Source organism: Anolis carolinensis, chromosome 3, assembly GCF_035594765.1.
Source record: "Anolis carolinensis isolate JA03-04 chromosome 3, rAnoCar3.1.pri, whole genome shotgun sequence".
Classification (NCBI taxonomy): domain Eukaryota; kingdom Metazoa; phylum Chordata; class Lepidosauria; order Squamata; family Dactyloidae; genus Anolis; species Anolis carolinensis.
Window position 1 is genome coordinate 22,998,877 of NC_085843.1, and position 20,361 is coordinate 23,019,237.

At 38.5% G+C, this 20,361-nt stretch overlaps 1 protein-coding gene across 1 annotated transcript; it reads right to left on the bottom strand.

Annotated features, from left to right (window-relative positions):
* Positions 1-4,403: 4,403 nt before the first annotated feature.
* Positions 4,404-19,182, bottom strand: LOC100553238 (matrix metalloproteinase-27). Its single transcript, XM_008108049.2, has 11 exons — positions 18,952-19,182; positions 16,408-16,646; positions 14,626-14,774; positions 14,402-14,530; positions 13,511-13,627; positions 12,251-12,412; positions 11,545-11,665; positions 10,220-10,350; positions 8,837-8,996; positions 6,701-6,804; positions 4,404-5,023 (listed from the first exon to the last, which is right to left on the bottom strand). The coding sequence occupies exons 1-11, from the start codon at positions 19,051-19,053 to the stop codon at positions 4,923-4,925; spliced, it is 1,515 nt and encodes a 504-aa protein (XP_008106256.2). The 5' UTR covers positions 19,054-19,182; the 3' UTR covers positions 4,404-4,922.
* Between the last annotated feature and the right edge of the window lie 1,179 nt (positions 19,183-20,361).

Below are 20,361 nucleotides of genomic sequence, written 5' to 3' on the forward strand. Positions count from 1 at the left end.
CCAGACTTAATTATAGGTGAGAATTTTTTGCTATCTCTTCTTTTTTTTGTCTTCTGTTTACCTGCAAAAATGCTGATTTTTGTATCTTTATTTTCCTTGGCCTCTTATCTTAATAGGTCAAAATGGGGTGACATAGTAAAGAGAATTATCTACTAAATATAATACTGCAAAAACAACTATCAGATCAGGAATTTGGGACAGAAAGGTGATGGTTGATTTCTGTTAGGCTCCTTGGCTTTTGGCCTCTGGGATTCCTCAGAGTTCTGTTTTGTCCCCCATGATATGTACTTCTCCCTATAGGATATACTTAGTTCATTAAATTATTATCTCTCTATTGGCTGAAAAGTGGTCAAGTTAGCATCTGGGCTTTCATTGGCTGGGGAATCCCTATGATGTGAGAGATAAATGGAGTTTCCTTTGTGGCAGGAAAAATGAAGAGCTGTCAATTTGACGCTGGAGCCATTCAAAGCCCAGGTTGGGCTTAATCATATGGTTTAAGGCAGTGGTTCTCAACCTATGGGTCCCCAGATGTTTTGGCCTTCCACTCCCAGAAATCCTATCAGCTGGTAAACTGGCTGGGATTTCTAGGAGTTGTAAACCAAAACAGCTGGGGACTCACAAGTTGAGAACCACTGGTTTAGGGCAATGCAAAGTGGTAGTGATCGGATTATAGGTGATGTTTGGAATACACAAAAGGCATTAGCCTCTGAGACAATGAGGATGCTTATGCAAATACAGGCAGTTCAATAGAAAGCATACAGAACAATACAGATTTCACCAAGGCACTGTTGGTGTCTGACATCTCCCAAGATACCAATATTTTATAATATTGTGTTGTCAAAGGCTTTCATGGCCAGAATCATGACACACTTTTATAATATTTTAAGGCTTTTCTGGATACACTGGATCTTATCTTCCCATATCAGTGCGTCCTAGTCTTTTAATAGGAAGTATGGAATATAGAGTATACATTTATTTATTTACATCACTTTTACCCCGCCTTTCTCCCTGAGGGGACTCAAAGCGGTTTACAATAAATAGGCAAAAATTCAATGCCTAAAAACAATGTAAAAACAACAATTCATATAAAACAATCTACAAAACACCAATTCATATAAAACAGATGCCCAAGAGCCCCATACAGAGTGTAATCATGTGTATTTTGCAAAACATGTTATCTTGGTCCCCAGGCAGTTTCCAGCAGTGACTGAACCTCTTTTGTTAGAATCATCAAGGTGAGTCTTGATGACACATTTCCCTTTGACTCCCCCTCAGGTATCCCAATCCCTGGTGAATGATTGTTTCAATCATCTGTGAAAAGGTCTGAGTTTCGATCTGGCATTGGGAGACGTGTGCCATTTCAAAGCCTTAAGGCAGCAAGGCTTCGGAGCTGCGGAAGTTGCATAGAGTTAATAAAATATATATTTAGTAGAAATTATATGTTTAATTCATTCTTTTTTAGAGGGGTGTCAATGTATCAACAACATACACATAACACATAACACAATTATAGCATGATGATTCAATGTTAAGTGCTATGGAAGCATCTAGTAGAATTGCAGTTTCTCAAGTCTGTCCTGACACACAAAAAATCTAGTGGAATTGTGGGGTTTATAGTTTGATGAAGTGGAGCTCTGTGGCCGGGAATTCTAAATGCCTCTTCCTAAAATGCCAAGAGGGATTATTTACTTACAATGTATCTTAAATCTTTGCATAATTGAAAATACAGTCCACTCCATTCAAAAATACCACACTATACAAACAATTATAGACATCACACACACATGGCCATGTGCTTAATTATTTTACAATTAAGAATTTATAAAAGTAAATAGCTAAAGGGATCTTTGTTTTAGTTCATGGCTGCAGTTTGGTTACTTCTTTCACACTACACAATTATAGTGCTATCATTCCACTTGTGTATATGTGTGTATAATTTTAGTCTGTTTTATTAGGGCTTTTGTATTTTATGATGTATTTTATTTTTGTTTCCTATTTTCATGTTTTAGTCTTTATTTTATTTATCATCATTTTGTTTATTAAGTTACAGTTAGGTTGTTTATATTGTCTTATGTGCCTTGTTCTGATATAAATTGTTTGCCTCATTACCTTCTGCCACTGAATGGTTGCCATATTGTTGGAACCATTATTATTATTATTATTATTATTATTATTATTATTATTATTATTATTATTATTATTGACACAACGACGTTGTATGACACAGCAAACAAGATAGATATGCTGGATTTCGTTTCACAAAATCACAAGTCGAACACTTCCCAAGTGTCTAGGACTGTGTGATGTATTTTCGGATGATGCGTGCAGATCCCAGTAAGGTGGCCTTTTGCAGCTGGCAGATCGTAATTTTGTCAATGTCTATTGTTATTATTTTAACTGCTGTGGTTCCATTTTAAGGAATCCTGGGATTTATAATTTCTTTAGACTCTGTGACTGAGACTTCTAAATACACTATAAATCCCAGAATTCCAAAGGACCTTAACTTAGTAAAGTATCCTACGTGTCTTTTTAAAAGAGTGATGGTTCTCTTGTGTTTTGACCTGGACACTACATTTTCTGTTCTGTCCTAGGAAACTGAATTTTTAAACTAAAGAAGAGGTGAAAAAATTGCAAGTGAAGTTTTTTTTGTATTTAACAAATGACAAATGGATTATATAAAAAAGGATAATCATGCAACTGTTTTCATCTATCCAAAGCTCAAAACACTGAATTTTGTGGGGGAAATCTTGGATGGGGCTTTTCACCTTCATTCTTTAAGGCTTTCACTGTTGTAAGCTTGCATCAAAATAAACATCAAGTAAATGTTTAAAATGTGTCCCTTTCACTGTAAATGAAAATCAGATTAATGTAACATATACACTCCTTCATAATAAGTTTTTCATCTCTTCATATAGATTTTATTTATGTAAGGCAAGTAATGACTTTTATGCAGAGGACTACATTTTACTTTGGAAATTGTTGTATCTTAGCTCTATTTGCTCTTTCATTTTAAAGGTAAAGGTAAAAGTTTCCCCCTGACGTTAAGTCCAGTCGTGACCGACTCTGGGGGTTGGTGCTCATCTCCATTTGTAAGCCGAAGAGCCGGCGTTGTCCATAGACACCTCCAAGGTCATGTGGCCGGCATGACTGCATGGAGCGCCGTTACCTTTCCGCTGGAGCGGTACCTATTGATCTACTCACATTTGCATGTTTTCGAACTGCTAGGTTGGCAGGAGCTGGGGCTAACAGCGGGCGCTCATTCCGCTCCCGGGATTTGAACCTGGGACCTTTCGGTCTGCAAGTTCAGCAGCTCAGCGCTTTAACACACTGAGCCACCACCAGGTCATTTTAGAGGTAAAGTAATAGAAATGCCTATGTCATTGTGGATTTGTGAAATAGTTTCCCTCCTAAGAATAGGTGACATTTCAGTGAACTGCCACTCCCAGACACCCGCTTATCAAACATCTCTAGATCAAGGTTGTAAATGTGGGTGTTATTGATGAACTAGCCCAGTGCTGTAAACAATAGCCTCTGGATACACTATGATGAATCAGTAAAGGCGGCAGGAAACCAATATCCTTCTCTATGTCAAACCCAGGAAAGAGATGTGTGCACTTTCTATGATACAGCCTCCACACCTACCACCTTGTCACACTGGAGGTTTTTTCCTCCTTATCATGCTGAGGCTCCTTTTTGGCAACAAATGTAGATCATCCACATCAGATGATACTGGCTGAGTTCCCAATGCATCTGTGGGTGAAGCAGTGAGGAAGTATTGCATTTTAGCTTCCTTGCCACCACTGTGAGAATTTGTCTTTTGGGCAGCTAGCTACCTGTGATTTTCAGCCCCCCCCCCCCCCCCCCATCCCATATCTGATGGGGGAAATGGCAACACACCAATGTGCCTTGCCACTCATTTCCCTGTCTGATGGGAGAAGCAACAGGGTGCCAATGCACGTTGCCTCAATGCCCCCATCATGGAACAATATCGTATTTTGGAAAAAAAAGCTCTCAAGTAGTCTCTAGAACAGTGATGGCCAACCTATGACACGTGTGTCAGCACTTACATGCCTAGCCATTTTTGCTGACACGCTGCTGCATGCAGATTGATTGGATGACTATGTCTTTTGTGGCCAAATTTGGTGTGATTTGGTCCAGTGGTTTTGTTGTTTACTCCACGGGAATTATGCACATTACATATATATATATATATATATATATATATATATATATATATATATATCTCATTCTATTATTATTCTATTATTATTGTAGTATATTATATTATTACTATTATATTATTATTATATTATTCATTATTCATGACTACATTGAAACTAGAATAGAGAGAAATCAGCGTGGAAACTGCAAGAGGTACCATAGATTGTACATGGAAATAATGGTAGCAAATAGTTTTTGATTTATTAAATACAGTTATATATTACAATTATACATTTTTGTTATTTAAACTATACATATTGCGAAATTTTGGTTTTTTTCTCAAAGTGACACACCACCTAAATCATGCTAGGTTTTTTAACGAATTTCAACACACCAAGCGCAAAAGGTTTCCCATCATTGCTCTAGAAGATTCAAAATGTTTCTGTTTACTCACACAAGGCTTACCTGTCCTGGGTGTTTTATTTCACATGTACACATTGTTAGTTTTAATGATAAGCTTTGCTGCAACATGTTGAACTTCTTTTTTGTGCTGTAGGAGCCAACTGCTAGTGCTTGGCCTGGAACATGTCTGCTTTGTTAAATGATCGACACATAGACTATTGAATAAATACAGACAATTTAAATACATTTTAGTATTCAGCTACAATGCATTGGATTGCATGGGTATTGGTTTCTTTAGAGAAATAATGTGCATTTTCCTAAGGAGCTTTTTTTTGCTAGAGGGGAGGTGTCTGTAAATTCTAACAGTTAAGCCAACTGTTGCTTTCCATTGCACGAATCACTCTTTTCTCATTCGGATCAAATTCCCACTGCTTGGAGCCATGGAAAAAATAGAACAGCCCTAGAAATAAAAGAGATTGTGTTATTGATAGAAAGAATGGTTTTATCTGGGGATTTTGGTTTAAATGAATTTTGAAAATATTGATAATAAGGCAATTTATAAAGCAGTTTTAAAAATCAAACCACTCCATTTCAAGCCAGGATCTGTAGCTTGAGTGTAGTGCAGAGTTTATACTGTGCTATTTAAGTATGTATAAGTCTATTTTTTTTGTCAAAATCTCAATCCCCCAAAATTGAGTTGACATATCCACAGAGCAATGTAAGTACTGTACTTTAACTTCATTTTTTTAAAAAAATCAATCAACTGATCTGAGTCAAGTGGTGAAAGATGAGATCCCAGTTTGTTCTGGGAAAACAAACTGGGAGAAGGAGAAGGAGAGATTAGTACTAACCCACTCTCTTCTCTCTGCCACAGTGCCACATATGACTTTTTAAAATACCCAGGTGGGAAAATGGTGGTGGCCATGGGTAGCTGCTTCCCTGAATTACCCTATACTTATTCATGGGTCATATAAAAAATCTAAGTCATCCCTCCATGTTCACTTGGGTTAGTGGGCCAAGATCCTTGTGAAATTTAAAATCTCTGAATAAAGAAATTGCTTTTTTTTAAAAACTGAGCAAACAGTTCCCTATGAATTTCTTACAACATGACGCTATGTCAACTTCCACTGAAGGTTGGCTGGAGTATCAACTGGAGGACCTAGAGATTTTTAGAGAGGTGTTCTCTTAGAAATCTTTAGGTCCTCCAGCACAACGGGAGGAAGTTAACTATAGAGTCACTCTGGAGGACTCAGAGATTCCTAGGCAGAATGTTTCAAATCAAATCCATGAATGACCAAATTTAAAACCACAAATGTGAAGGGACAACTGTATGATTTTAGCCCCAAAATCTGCCCTCGACTTATACATGAGATCAAGTTATACAAGAGTACATACTCAGACAAATGTGGTTATTTCCTTGGGTTTATTCTTCCTATCCTGCCACATGCACACACATGCACACAATCACACTGTGTGGTCTGGTTGCTACCATATGAAGTACTGATCTTTGGAGCTTTCTCTCATTGTGTGGTGACTCTTTCAGTATGCAGCAATGTTTGAAAGAGCTTGATTCTGTTCTCATTCTGTTTTATCAGATTCAACAAGCATGGTGTCACCAAATAGTCTTACCATTGATTTATTTGCTTTGACTAGATAACATCAAAGCCAGGGCAAGTAAGGTAATGTCACTGAAAGGCTATGGTTCTGTTAGCAAAACCAAAATTAAGATAAATTTTTAAACCCCCTGCGCATGCCAAGGACTTGGTTTATAGGGTTGGAAAGCCCTCTGGACCCAGTTCCCTGATGGTATGAATGCCCATGGGGATTCCAATGTGGTTGAGATCCCTTGTTTGGAGGTTTTCAAACAGAGGCTAAACAGCCAACTGTCAGGAGTGCTTTGATTGTGTATTCCTGCATAGCAGAATACAGTTGGATTGGATAGCCCTTTGGGTCTCTTCCAATCCTATGATTCTAGGAAGAGAAGAGGGAACAGTTTTGCTGTACTTCCTCACAGGAGACAAAGCAGTTTGGATGTAGTTAGGCTGCTATGAGAATATGTGTGGTAGAGAAAACACAATCGAGCTCCATGTCCCAAATCTCTCATCTGTGTTACATGATAGTTCAAGTTTGCACTTACCATTATGCTGAAAAGCTGCATCTACTTGCTGGCCAATTGCAGGAAAGTCATCCTCGATTTTTCGTGGGTACTCCGCATCCATAGATTGACGATTTTCATCATACCTATATAAGGAAGGGATTTTACCATTGCGGAAATGAAATCTCCTCAATTTGAGGTCAACATACATTACTAAAGAGTTGAAAAGAACAAAGTACTTTTTTTTCAAAGTGTTACCAGTTGCAAGTTTTCCTATCATGTTCACTTTTAGGTGAGTAGTGCTGTCAGCTGAGTGAATATACCCCTGCAATGGAAGTGAATGGAAAGAAAACACTGGGGTTTTTTTTTCCCACTATCTTCCATTATAGGGATCAGGTCAACTGAGAGCCCATCCAGACAGGTCCAAAATGCGAGATCTGTCTCGATTTTTACCGGAGGCATCCAAACAACTATACGACAGTTTGGACTCATATAATACAGTTCAAAGCAGATAATGTGAATTATCTGCTTTGATAATATGGATTATATGGCAGTGTAGAAGAGGCCTCAGTTTCCATGGCTGAGTGAGGATTCTAACCCTGGTCACCAGAGCTGTATTCCAGTGCTCAAGCCATACTGCCTCCATCAGAACATGTATATCAAAAACCAATGTTTCAAAGGCCCTGCTTGACAGCTTTCATCAATGATATGAAAATGACTTTCCACTCGCAAACTTATGGGATGATTACCCATTAGTGAATCACAATATTGTATAACTGAAGATGAAAAGACAAATATGAAATGCTCAACTGGAATGTGCCATACACAATTGCAGTGTGAAATGTGCAATATGCGTCTGTGAAACTGCATGTACTCCTGCAATCTTAAAATGAATGCATATATCTGCTCTGGATAAAAATATCCAGCTACTTCTGTAGAGGAACTTAGGCATGCATTGTGACTATTCATTTCATTTTATTAATTTAGGTACCACCTTTCTCCTGACATGTGATTCAGATTGACTCACAAGCATTTCAAAGAATTAAACAACTCTTAATACAAAAGTTTAAAAAGAATTAAACTAGAGTTATAGTTAAAAACACATATTAAAAACAGGTCTGCAAGTGGCATCTTTTGCAACAAATTAAAACCCCATGCCTGGGAGGAGGCCAGATGGACCTTCTGTGGAAGAGATTTCCACAATTTGGAGGTGACCACCAAGAAGGCCCTCTCCTTTGTCCTCATCAAATTCTCAGTGATGGTGGTGGGACTGTGTGCCGTTGCGCCTGGGGCTATAACTCTTAGTGAAAGAGGCATGGACATGACATCTTTCCCCGGGGGATTGCTTCTTGCCCTCCTTTAGGGAAACTGGAACTCCCAAGGACCAAAACACTGTAGATAACTCAAAACTGGTTTTATTGTTCACAAAAGGTTATCTCAATAAGCTGGAAGTTTCAAAGGGGTAAAGGAAAATATACATTACAGTCTTTGTTGTTTTAAGTCCAAGGAGCTCTGTAGCTGAGAAGCTTTTCCAGGTCCCTGTTTCTCAATGACTGTGAATGCCGGAGCAAACTCAGCCTCAGTCCAAATGACCTATGTTTGAAGACACAGTCTTCCTCTGTTACCAAAGGACTGATTTGAAGGTGTTTGAGACTCCTCAACATCGTTCAGGTTGGCCCTGAACATGAAGCGTAAGTCTCAAGGGTAAGAACCTCAGAATTGGTGCTGAGAGGTAACTTAATCAAGGGCTTTTAGAGCCAAGTCTCTCTCTCACGTCCATCTGGTAGAGAGCTTGCTGGTGGAATGAAAGGAAGCACTGTCCTACTCCAGGAAAGGGTGGAGTCATACAATTGAGCTGAGTGAGCAATATAACAGGTGCAAACAACATTGATTGACAGATATAAATAACCAATCCAACTACATTTACAGAGTAAAGGCAAAATCAGGCATGATACAACAATTCAAATCTTGCAACTTACAGATCCACATATAGATGGCGCCACTCACGCCGTCACAGACTGTGAAAAAGTCTTCCTCAGAGATCTTAAAACACAACCAAACCCATATGGGGAATTATGGTCTTTCAGATAGTCTGGAGGACTGAAGCCACGTAGAGCTTTAAAGGTCGTAACCATCACTTTGAATGCTAACCAGAACTAACTGGATGCGAGTTCTTACCTCCAATAATGGGCACCAATAAAGAAATAGGTTTTTCCAGTATTTCTGTCAAAAAGGGCAGCATCAATTTTCTTAATGTTTTGTGGGAAGCCAAAATTACCAATAGTTTTGGGATAGCCAGGTTGCATCTGAAAGCCACTAATCATCCAGAAATGGTTATCTGTTGAAACAGGAAAAGAAACAAAAAAAAGACCTTGTATTTTCATTTAGCAATCCCTGTGTGGATTACTTTACTGGAAATTAACCTGAAGTCAAGTTAAGTTTCTTATCATTGCATCCGCACTGCAGGTTTATAGCAGTTTGACATTAATGTGTTGTTGAAGGCCTTCATGGCCGGGATCATAGGGTTGGTGTGTGTTTTCCGGGCACTATGGCTATGCTCCAGAAGTATTTTCTCCTGACGTTTCACCCACATCTATGGCAGGCATCCTCAGAGGTTGTGAGGTAAACATATATACATCTCACAACCTCTGAGGATGCCTGCCATAGATGTAGGTGAAACATCAGGAAAGAATACTTCTGGAATATGGCCATATAGGTCGGAAAGCATACAACAACCCAGTTTGACATTAACTGTCATGGCTCAATGCTATGGAATTTTGCAGTTATGTGAAATATTTATTCTTCTCTATCAGAGAACTCTCATGTTACTACAAATCCCAGGATGTCATAGGATGGGATTCATGGCAGTTAAAGTCATGTCAAACTGTTATAACTTTGTTGTGTGGATGGTTTTAGGAAACCTTTAGAGGACTAATCTTAAGTATTTTGATCCAGTGAAGCTGCTAGCCAATGCAACAAGCCAACAGAGGAGAAATGAAAACTTTTTGTTTTTCCACAGATTTTTCAAAGAGTGCTGGTGTCATACCAAACTAAAGCTACCAGGATTCCATAGCATTGAACCACAGCAGTTAAAGTGGTGCCAAACTGCATTCATTCTGCAGTACAGAGCCAGCCTAAGTCAGTTCAGGAATGGGGATAATGACAAAACGCAGCCACACGAGGGAGCTGCCCACAAATTTACTACACTGATAACTAGTGCTTGCTGAGCCTAATCTTAAACTTCACGGAGCAAAAACACACACTAGAAATCAGCCAGTGCTGAATATTTTGTAGGATCTGGTAAAAAGTCAGTGTTCCATTACTAATCTTTTTATTGAAGAATTCTTAGCTATTTTATGATAAACCCCAAAGGTTCTCTGATACCTCTCAATGTTTCAGGGTAGTTCTACTAAATCGGGGGTGGCTCTTCAGATGTTACTGAACTCAGATTTCCATTAGTCCCGCCTGGTATGGTCAAGACCTGTGATCAAAATCATCTGAGAGGCAATACTATATGCACATCCCACTTCTAAATCTTTGGTTCATATAGTATGTCATTACCTTTGAAAAAGAAAACTTGATCATTCATATTTTCATAAGCTGCTTCGATGTTGGATGGTAGAAAGGGCCAAAAGGTGGAAATTAATTCAAGATCAACTTCTGAGCGAGAAGGAAACACTCTCCAGAGGTGCCTGAAATTAATGTAAGATGGTTTGCATTACAAATAAGTAATAGGACTCCTTTTTTTAAAAAAAGGTGCTTGAGAATACAAATATTGATATTACCATATATTGATCTGTGGGAATAGAGGGCCAAACAGTACAGATCAAGAAGCTTAGGACCAGAAGTTTTTTGGATTTCGGATTTTTGAATACTTGCATATACATAATGAGCTATTGCTATCGATGACCACTATTCCTACCCCTAATAAAAAGGGATTGTATAGTTTTTACAGGGCAATAAGCCAGAATGAGATAAAGTGGCATCCTATATTGACCTGTACCTGGATAGATACCCTTCGGGTCCAACCTATCTTCGAGACCATATCTCCTTTTATGAACCGGCACAGGCATTGAGATCTGCTGGGGAGGCCCTTCTCTCCCACCACCATCTCAAATATTTCCAGGCTGTGCCCATCCATGGGGGTGGCTCTGCAGTTTTCACTCTAGACCAATGCTGGCATGGATCCTAGCCAGTCTCTTATCTAGCCAACTGGAGACAGGGGAGCAATAATTCAAACTGGAACAATGGTAACCTGGTTGTATAAACCTGTTTTGCATAGCACATGTTCTCTTATGCTTGTATTTTGGAGCAGGAGCCTACAGGCATCACTTCTTGGCCAAGAATACAATAACATGTCTCTGTCATTTGTGTTTGCCTCCTGGTGAGTTTTTGGTTATTTGGTTATTAATTTTGGTTAGTCACGCTTGCCAGGCTGTTCCCTCTCATTTTATTGTGGTCTAAATCCCATATCGCTCTCATGGAGATGGGATCTAAGTGTAAACACAAAATTGATTTATGTTTCATATATACATGGCATGAAAATAATTTTATGCACAATATTTTCAATACTTAATCATAAGCACTGTGATGATGAGCACATCCCCATCACAGATAATAAGCAGCAGCAGCAGCAGCAACAGTAGCATGCTTACTGCTATTCATTTGACTGTTTCACTTTTTAAAAAAAGCTCTTCTAGGCCTAAAATCACCCTAAAACTGCTTAAACATGTCAAAATCATGAAAGCCTTTTTTTTTTACAAACTTATCAACTGTTTAAAAAAACAACAATCAGAGGTGTTGGCATGAAAGAATATTAGGGTGGTGGTTTACAGCCCATGTAGACTGGGCCTTAAGATCTTGTCTGGAAGTGAACTTGTGCTTACCTGCCTTTCAAAAAGAGAATTTCTCTTCTCAGTGTAGTGATGGCATCAAATGAAAGTTTAGGATCACACGCTTCAGGTTGTGTTGGTTTTACTGGGCTCTTTGGAGGATTTAGTGATGGTCCTAACACAAGTGGATTAAGAGAAATCTTCAAGTTGTTTGCTAATAATGGCTAAGATTCATACTTAGGCATTTTAACTGGTTTGGTCGGCATGGGTTTTCATGTTCCTCCTCCCTGCAATAGCCCCTTCAGACTCATAAACATGTTCTAGAAGAAATTGAGAAACCTTGCTGAATTGAGTGAGCTGTGGTATGCAGAGTGAGATAGGGGAGCTACTCAATTTGGGCCTCCAACTACAGAGCAGTTGATGCCCAGGGATCTTTGAAAGCTCTCATTCATATGGTTGCAATAATTCAAAGCCAACAATTAACAATAAGGACAATATAAGCAATCAACTTTTCTAAACTGTCTTTTTTGGCTTCCTAGGGCTCCTCCAACCAATGAAACAGAGCTCTTCCATGTGTAAAAACACAGCTCAGAAGAACAACAGAAACAGGATAGGATGGACATTGCTGAGATCTACTCTCAAACAACCTTGTTTTAGAACAACAGAGGATAATCTGGAGTATATGGAATTGACTCTTTTTATGTTTGCTCCCAATTATTATTTTCTTTCTATTTATTTTTGATAATTTGTTTCTTCTTACCATAAATGGCCTGAATGCCTTCAATATCATCTTGGGAGAGTGGGAAATCCTCAGGGTCAATGGGTTTATAATTTGGGTACATCAATGCTCTTGGGTCATCAGAGTGTGCAAGACCAAGTGCGTGGCCAATCTCATGAGCAGCAACCAGCCATAAATTGAATTCTAAATAAGTAAGAGGATAAACAAACAAACACATTACATGTGGATTCGGTGGTGTAGAGAAAAGCCAGCTCCATTGAATTTCTTTCACCTTGCAGCCTACTATATTATGCAGTTTCAGCAGTGTGATATCACAAAATTGTTTCCCCGCATTCCAGTGCTTCATAGGAATATGGCACACATGCTAAAGAAGAAATATTGTAAATAAATACATTTATTTCTTTGAATATTCTCAGGGAGGTATTCCACCATATGAGTCATGTAAACCCAATACAGGTTGAGTATCCCTTATCCAAATGGTTTTGTTTTGTTTCCACCCACCCAAGGATTTTTGTTTTCTCCCAGATTTTGTTTGGATTTTGTCCCTCCCCCAAGATTTTTAAATACAGTAGAGTCTCACTTATCCAAGACACGGTTATCCAAGGTTCTGGATTATCCAAGGCATTTTTGTAGTCAATGTTTTCAATATATCATGATATTTTGGTGCTAAATTCGTAAATACAGTAATTACAACATAAGATTACTACGTATTGAACTACTTTTTCTGTCAAATTTGTTGTATAACATGATGTTTTGGTGCTTAATTTGTAAAATCATAACCTAATTTGATGTTTAATAGGCTTTTCCTTAATCCCTCCTTATTATCCAAGATATTCGCTTATCCAAGGTTCTGCCGGACCGTTTAGCTTGGATAAGTGAGACTCTACTGTACCTTTATTTGAATATATTGATAAAATTAGATATCTTGAAGATGAGACTCAAGTCTTGAGTCTCATTTCTGTATCATTTCTGGACCAAGATATTTCTAGAGTAAAACTCTCAGGTTAAAAAAATAGCAGCTTTTTGTTTGTGGTTTTTCCACTTTTGCAGGATTTCTGTGTCCCTAACCTCAGAATGAGGAGTGCTGACTGTAGTAACAAATTTAATCTAGAGTCCTCAGAATACAGTACCACAACTTTTGCTTTTGTTCAATAAGATACCGCTTCCTTTCTGTTTTGCTCAACATGATAATATGCAGCCTCTTCACTACGGACAACTCCTTAGCATAAATCCAGCTTGCACTGAACTCTTATTGCTACAAGGCATCCTTTTTCAACTTACCTACAGTGGTGTAATGGAGTGGGAACATGGGGGAGTGCAACTCTGAGACCTTTTTCATAGCGGGATTGATAACATCATCTGCTAATGTGCCAAGGTAATTGGTCGACCTTCTTTTTGCTGATGAGTAAAAGAGGAAACACGTTTTAAAGTTGTTTGTGATTTGAGATAATATTCCAACAGAGACTATGTACTTTTTTACTTTGGGCCAGCAGTGAAGTGATAACACTTTTTTTTTTGCAGGTTTAGCTGTATTTCTAATGAGAAGCTAAAGGTTGCATTGCATCTGCTAAATAGGTTTTCTTTTGTTATAGATCAGTGTCTTTTACAAGTTAAATTTATGAAGAAGTACCACTGAGTTCATTTTCTTAAAATTTATTTAAAAACTTTATATTCTGCTTTTGTATTCACATACCTGTCAAGTTGACTAATAGAGATTAAACCCCCTTCTACATTGCCATATAATCCAGATGATCAAATAGATAATCACATTTCCATGTTTATCTCATCCACTGCATCCTATCATAGCTGCAACACAGAAAAAAGCCTCTCCATCAATGCTCAAGTTTTAAGCAGACTGATCTGGGAAGAGGCAGTACCTAAAGTATCATACTGTCAAGTTTGGATTGGCACTATGCAGATCCTAAGAAATAGGGTGTTATGCTACGTAATTATATTGTGTGTCTGTTAAACTCTTACACTCAGTGCTTGGCAAAATTACTGGTTTTGGACTGTATTTCCCAGAATCCCCAAATCAATGTGAATACTCGCCATGGTGACTGGGGAACTCTCAAAACTTTAGTCTCCAAAAAGTAGTTTCTAAGCCCTAAGTACAAGAGCTCACCATGAGAGCATGTGTATGTTTCCAGACTCTGGAACTGTGTCATTGCTTACCTGCTAATCTGGCAGTCCAGCTTTCATCCTCATCGAAGTGGATGTTGCCACGGAAAGGATTATTGGGGGGAAAGGCATGCCCAAGGACTCCCAGAGGCCCATCAAAATGCCGAGGACAGCGGCCATGCACTAAGCAACAGCACAAGCAATATTATTACACTATTATAGCAACACAAAGAATATATTTGTTTACACCATAGTGTTGGTTAATATTATGAGACTACCTCTAGTTGCAAACTCAATCGTAATGTCGGCTCTTTCCTTATGAACCCTCCTGAAGGTCAGAGGCGTCACTGCACTCCAAACTTCAAAAGCCTTTTGGATGGCTGTGGCCACGTCAGCTTGTCTCATGTCCGGTGTGTAATTAACAATCCTAAAATTATAAAATGCAGGGGAGGGACAGAATTTACCATCATTGTTATCAATGTGAATGATTATCAGTGACATGCACCTTAGCTCTGAAAACTGCATGCAAAATTGGAAATTAAAAGTGGATTAGAAGGAGCAGCTTATTAGCAGCAATGCAGCAGTGGGTCCATTGGAGGTGTGTGCAGTGGATTGTGTGTGTGAGTGGTTCTCAACCAGATGTTTTTTGGCCTTCAACTCCCAGAAATACTAACAGCTGTTAAACTGGCTGGTATTTCTGGGAGTTGTAGGCCAAAAACATCTGGGAACCCAAGGTTGAGAACCACTCTGCTAGATCCAGCCCAGTCCTGCTGTTTACACCTTCAAAACTCAGCGATTGCTCTGGTGCTTCCTAGGAACTCGGGAGTAAATGCCATGCTCCCTTAACCCACATTAACAACTGGATGCAGTGTTTCTGCTGCACACCCAGCTTTTTATCATTTGGACTTACTTCAATCCACTAATTTTGGCTCTGTAGACCTAAGTAAACTCATTATGTCTAATGACATTTTTACTCAAAGGTAGATATCTGGTAGAAATTCCAGACAAAACTGGTCTGGACACATCAGTACACATATTTCTAGAAGCCATCTCTATAAACACAGAAGCACTGTAGCCCAATTTTTTAAAAAATGGCTCCACCTTGGCACTCCTGAGAAGGAACATATAATTTAAATTCAAACTTTTCCTTTTCTCCCAACCATATGCCGGTCAGACTGTTACCTTACCTTCCCATGCTATCTAGGCCCGGGCTGTGGCGCAGGCTGGTGAGCAGCCGGCTGCAGCCAGCTGCAACAAATCACGCTGACCAAGAGGTCATGAGTTCGAGGCCAGCTCGGAGCCTGCGTTTGTCTCTGTCTTTATCTATGTTAAGGCATTGAATGTTTGCCTTATATATGTAATGTGATCCGCCCTGAGTCCCCTTTGGGGTGAGAAGGGCGGAATATAAATACTGCAAATAAATAAACAAATAAATAAATAAATAAATAGTGTACTCATGAACTTAGCTTTAACACTGGATGCTATTTTAAAGTTGTGGCTAGTCTTGCATACATATTATGAGTAGAACAAAAATGTGTTGTTTAAAATATCAGCAGGAATGTAGAACATGTGATAGGATAATTTTCTCCCAGATGATTATTACTGTTGCTGTTGTTGTTGTTGTTATTGTCGTCGTCATCATCATCATCATCATCATCATCATCATTATTCTGTAGTTATATCCTGCTTTATCTCCCCCAAAGGGGACTCAAAGTGGCTTGACATAAAGGCATTATTATACAATTTAAAATATACAACTAGACAAACATTAAAACAGAATTAAACACAAACAGCACTAAAAAATTCACTGTTAAAATGCCTGATATATTCAATATGATGCCAGATATAGTCAATAACTATGCCATTTTTGAAGAGTCCAAAAGGCTATATGTTCCTTGTGACTGCCAGGCACAAACAAAAGAGAGCCTTCATTGTTTGAAAACATATATCATATGCTTATTTACTGCAAAGAAAATCCAACGTTTATCTTATTTTAAGTAAATGCTTAAGCATTCAGGATTACCTTAAAGTACTTATCATTGAACCTTATTATTAATTACCTGTATGTTAGCTTATTTTTTTTCCATCCAGGAGAAGCTAAGACATACTGTCCAACATCAGGAACTCCGCATCTTGGCTGCTGCATAACTTCCAGTGTATCATCATCTAACTTTCCAGTTACATTCAGCCTATAAAATCTTTGCATTTGTTGAATTTTGTCCAGAAATGTGTAAGTATTGCTTCTCAAGCCTCGCTGCCCTGGTTCATGTTCTTGCTCATAGAACTGACTTAGAAATTTCTGTCAGAAATTGGAAATCAAAAACAGGACAACAATTTATGGGACATAAAGCATACTTTGTGGCTGTGGCTGGCGCAATGGGTCAAACCTTTGTGCTGCTGAACTGCTGACCAGAAGGTTGGCAGTTCGAAGCTGCGGGTTGGAGTGAGCTCCCGCTGTTAGCCCTAGGTCCTGCCAACCTAGCAGTTCAAAAACACGCAAATGTGAGTAGATCAATAGGCACCGCTTTGACGGGAAGGTATTAAAGCTTACCATGCAGCTATGCTGGCAACGCGACTAAGCGGTGTCTATGGACAACAGGCTCCTCGGCTTGGAAATGGAAAAAGCGTGCCTCCCCATGGCCAGAGTTGAGCACTGCCTCCGGAAACTCTTGTGTATTTGTGTTTCATTGTTATTTCACTTTATTAAAGGCATTGAAATGTTTGCTTATCTGTGTAAGTTGTAATCTGTTCTAAGTCCCTTTGGGGAGATAGAGCGGAATATAAATAAAAGTGTTAATAAAAAAGTTCTATAAGCCCAAGATTGTTGCAGTTACAACTCAACTAAGCAATTTAATATCATGATGCTAAATTTATCCACTGGGGGCCATATGGTAAATTGTTTGCAAGAATGATTAGCTTTGCTTAATTTTATGGTGATTACTTTCTTATTGAGGAGCTACCAATATTCATTCTATCTCTATTTCAGCCTTTGAGTACTTTTTCTGCCTTTACAACATTTAAGGTTATAATTTGCTTTCATTCTAACCAATTTTATTCTAATGAATTTATATCATGTTTCATTGGGTTTAGATATTACCTGCTTGAAAGCACTGAACATGTTTAGTAGTATATCAGAGTTGCAATTTCAACAATGTTGTGCTTATGAAAATAGAAAATCATACATTTATGACAGGATAGGAGGGTACCTTTCTCTCATCTTAAACTAAGTATACCATCTTGTTGGAAAAAGAATTCTATGGATGCCATGGGTGGTAAAAAAAATGAGTAGTCAATTTTAATAATAATAATAATAATAATAATAATAATAATAATAATAATAATAATAGGAATTATTTATTTCTTTGTTACCCATCTTTCCTTGTGGCTCGAGATGAGATACAACATGATTAAAGCACCAAGGTAAAACAAAGCACTATTAAAATACATATATCAAATACACACAGGAAAAATGCAACATAGAATTTACCAATAATATGCAGGTTAAAATTCACAAGTTAAAATGTATTTTGGATATATGAAATGATGTGAGTCAATGGAAAATATAACAGTGCCTAGTAAATTGGAAGGCAGTAGGAAAACAAAAACAAAAAAATTACACTGCAGGTTTTTTTTGTGTCAGGAGCAACTTGAGAAACTGCAAGTCACTTCTGGTGTGAGAAGATTGGCCGTCTACAAGGACGTGCCTAGGGGATGCCTGGGTGTTTTACTATCCTGTGGGAGGCTTCTCTCATGTCCCCACAAGAGAAGCTGGAGCTGACAGATGGAAGCTCACCCCACCCTCTGTGTTCAAACCACCGACCTTTCAATCAGCAGTCCTGCCAGCACAAGGGTTTAACCCATTGCACCACTGGGGGATCCACATTGCATGTGAAATGATACAACCAAGGAAGTCACACTCCTGAGTTTGCAAGAATTAAATCAGGCATTTATGACCAAGACTCTTGGAAATCTCTCATTTACAGGGTTATCATACATTGAAGTCAACTTGACAACAAATAACAACAACAAGCCTTTTGTGTTTTCCAAATTATCGACTACTGCTCCTTAAGAATACAGTTTTAAAAGGGATGCTCCTTAAAAATTCTGCTCTACTATCTCACCATGGTGTGAAGGTGACCCTAAAGCCTTTGTCAGTGAAGAAAGGCACTGGCAGGTTCAATCAAACTAGAAAAGGTTTGACCTGGGAAGTTGAGTTGTCAGACTGAAAACTGGAGAGGGATCCTATAACAAGCAACACCGAGTGAATTGCCCTCTTCTCCACAACTATTAAAGACAAACAAACCTCTTCAGTTTTCACTCAGGCAATATTTGACTGAGACTTGAGAAAACTGGCAGCCCAAAAGTCAACTGGCAGATTCATGACAAAGTTAAGCTTCAAATCTTTAGCAAAGCTTGTAAGAAAGTCCTAGTTCCTCCGCAACTCTGAAATTCTTGCTATTTCCTTCTAAGAGCTATCAGAAGTATTCCTAATTTTAGTCCTCACTCTTCATTTGAAGGAAAAATGTAGCCCTATCATTAGATAAACACTGAATTGGAAAGGCATTCAATTGACAGCCTTAACGTTACTCACAAGACATTGTTACCTGTGCTAGGTGTATATCTTGATTGTCACCTCTTGTCTGTGAAAGGATAGGGAGTCCAAAGGAAAATCCAACACACAGCAGGAGAAATGGAAGACTTTTCATCTTAAAACAGAGATCCTCTTGTCCAGAGTGAGGAGGGAAGGCTCGTGCTCTCCTACTTTTAAAAGTAATTCTGACTTTTAAGTTTGAGTTTCTTTGTGTTTTGTTTCGTAGAGTCAGCTGTGGACTGACTCACAGCTTATCATGCTCTGATTAGCAACAGAAAACATGCACCAAGAGATGGTGTCACAATGTGAGTAAACCGAAAACCCTGATTTTGTAATCCTTTGCAGCTTGTAAGTTATTTTGATTTCCAAAATATTTTTCTGGCTTATTATGTTTGCCCTGCTTCTTTAGGGGCTCCCCTTTTTTTGTATGGTCTATGTGATTAAACTAGTACTCATTGTAAAAATGCATGTGCTTAAGAGTAAAAGATGTGGAGCAGAATGCATATCACAGTTCCTGTCAGCAACACACTGATTTGAATCAGGTCCCATTGTCCAAAGGCTGCATCTGTCTAACTTGTAGCTATTTCCCCTTTTCCTCTCCTGTTAGACCATTATATGATTGTGTGCAAGCATTTGTAACTACAGTTGGCTAGGGTTTGGTTCCAGGACCCTCCATGGATATCAGATCCATGGATGCTCAAGTGGCATATCAGTGGCATAGTAAAAAGATATCCTTTTTATAAAGAAGTTGGTTCTTTGGATTTAATGAAATATTTTAAATTTATGGGTGGAAGAATTTCTGGATACAAAGAGCTGACTGTAAACTTCTTTCTAAAAATGTGAAACAGGCCAGGGAATAAGAAAGAAAAACAGAATTATTGAAGTAGAGTATGAGGATACATCCCAAGAGCCATGGAATCTTGGATAAATGTAAAACTGATATTTTGACTGATATTTTGCCCTTGGATCATGTGATTTTAATGGTTTTAAGTGTGTTTTTATTGTAATTTAATGTATATTTAAAATGACTTTTTTTGTAATTCTTTGAAATGGTTTTAAATGGCATTGAATTATTGCCATGTTGTTAAGCCACCCGAGTCCCCTCTTGGGTGAGAAGGGCGGGGTCGAAGTATAGGAAATAAATAAATAAATAAATACTTGGGCCTGAAACATATCATGGAACCACACAGAAAGCCCTAGAGATTCCCACAAACATTTGCTTTTGGGTTTTTTTTTTGGGGGGGGGGATTTTTTGGAGCTTGTATAAGTTAAACCATGAATAGTGAGTCCATGGATAAGAGAGTTATGCTGCATGCTAGAAGAGACTTCTTGGATCATTCCAAAAATGGGGTATGTCTTTTAGGTTGTGAATGTTTGAAGGACCACATTCTGGTGGCAGTCATGGCCAAAGGAAGAGAAAAGT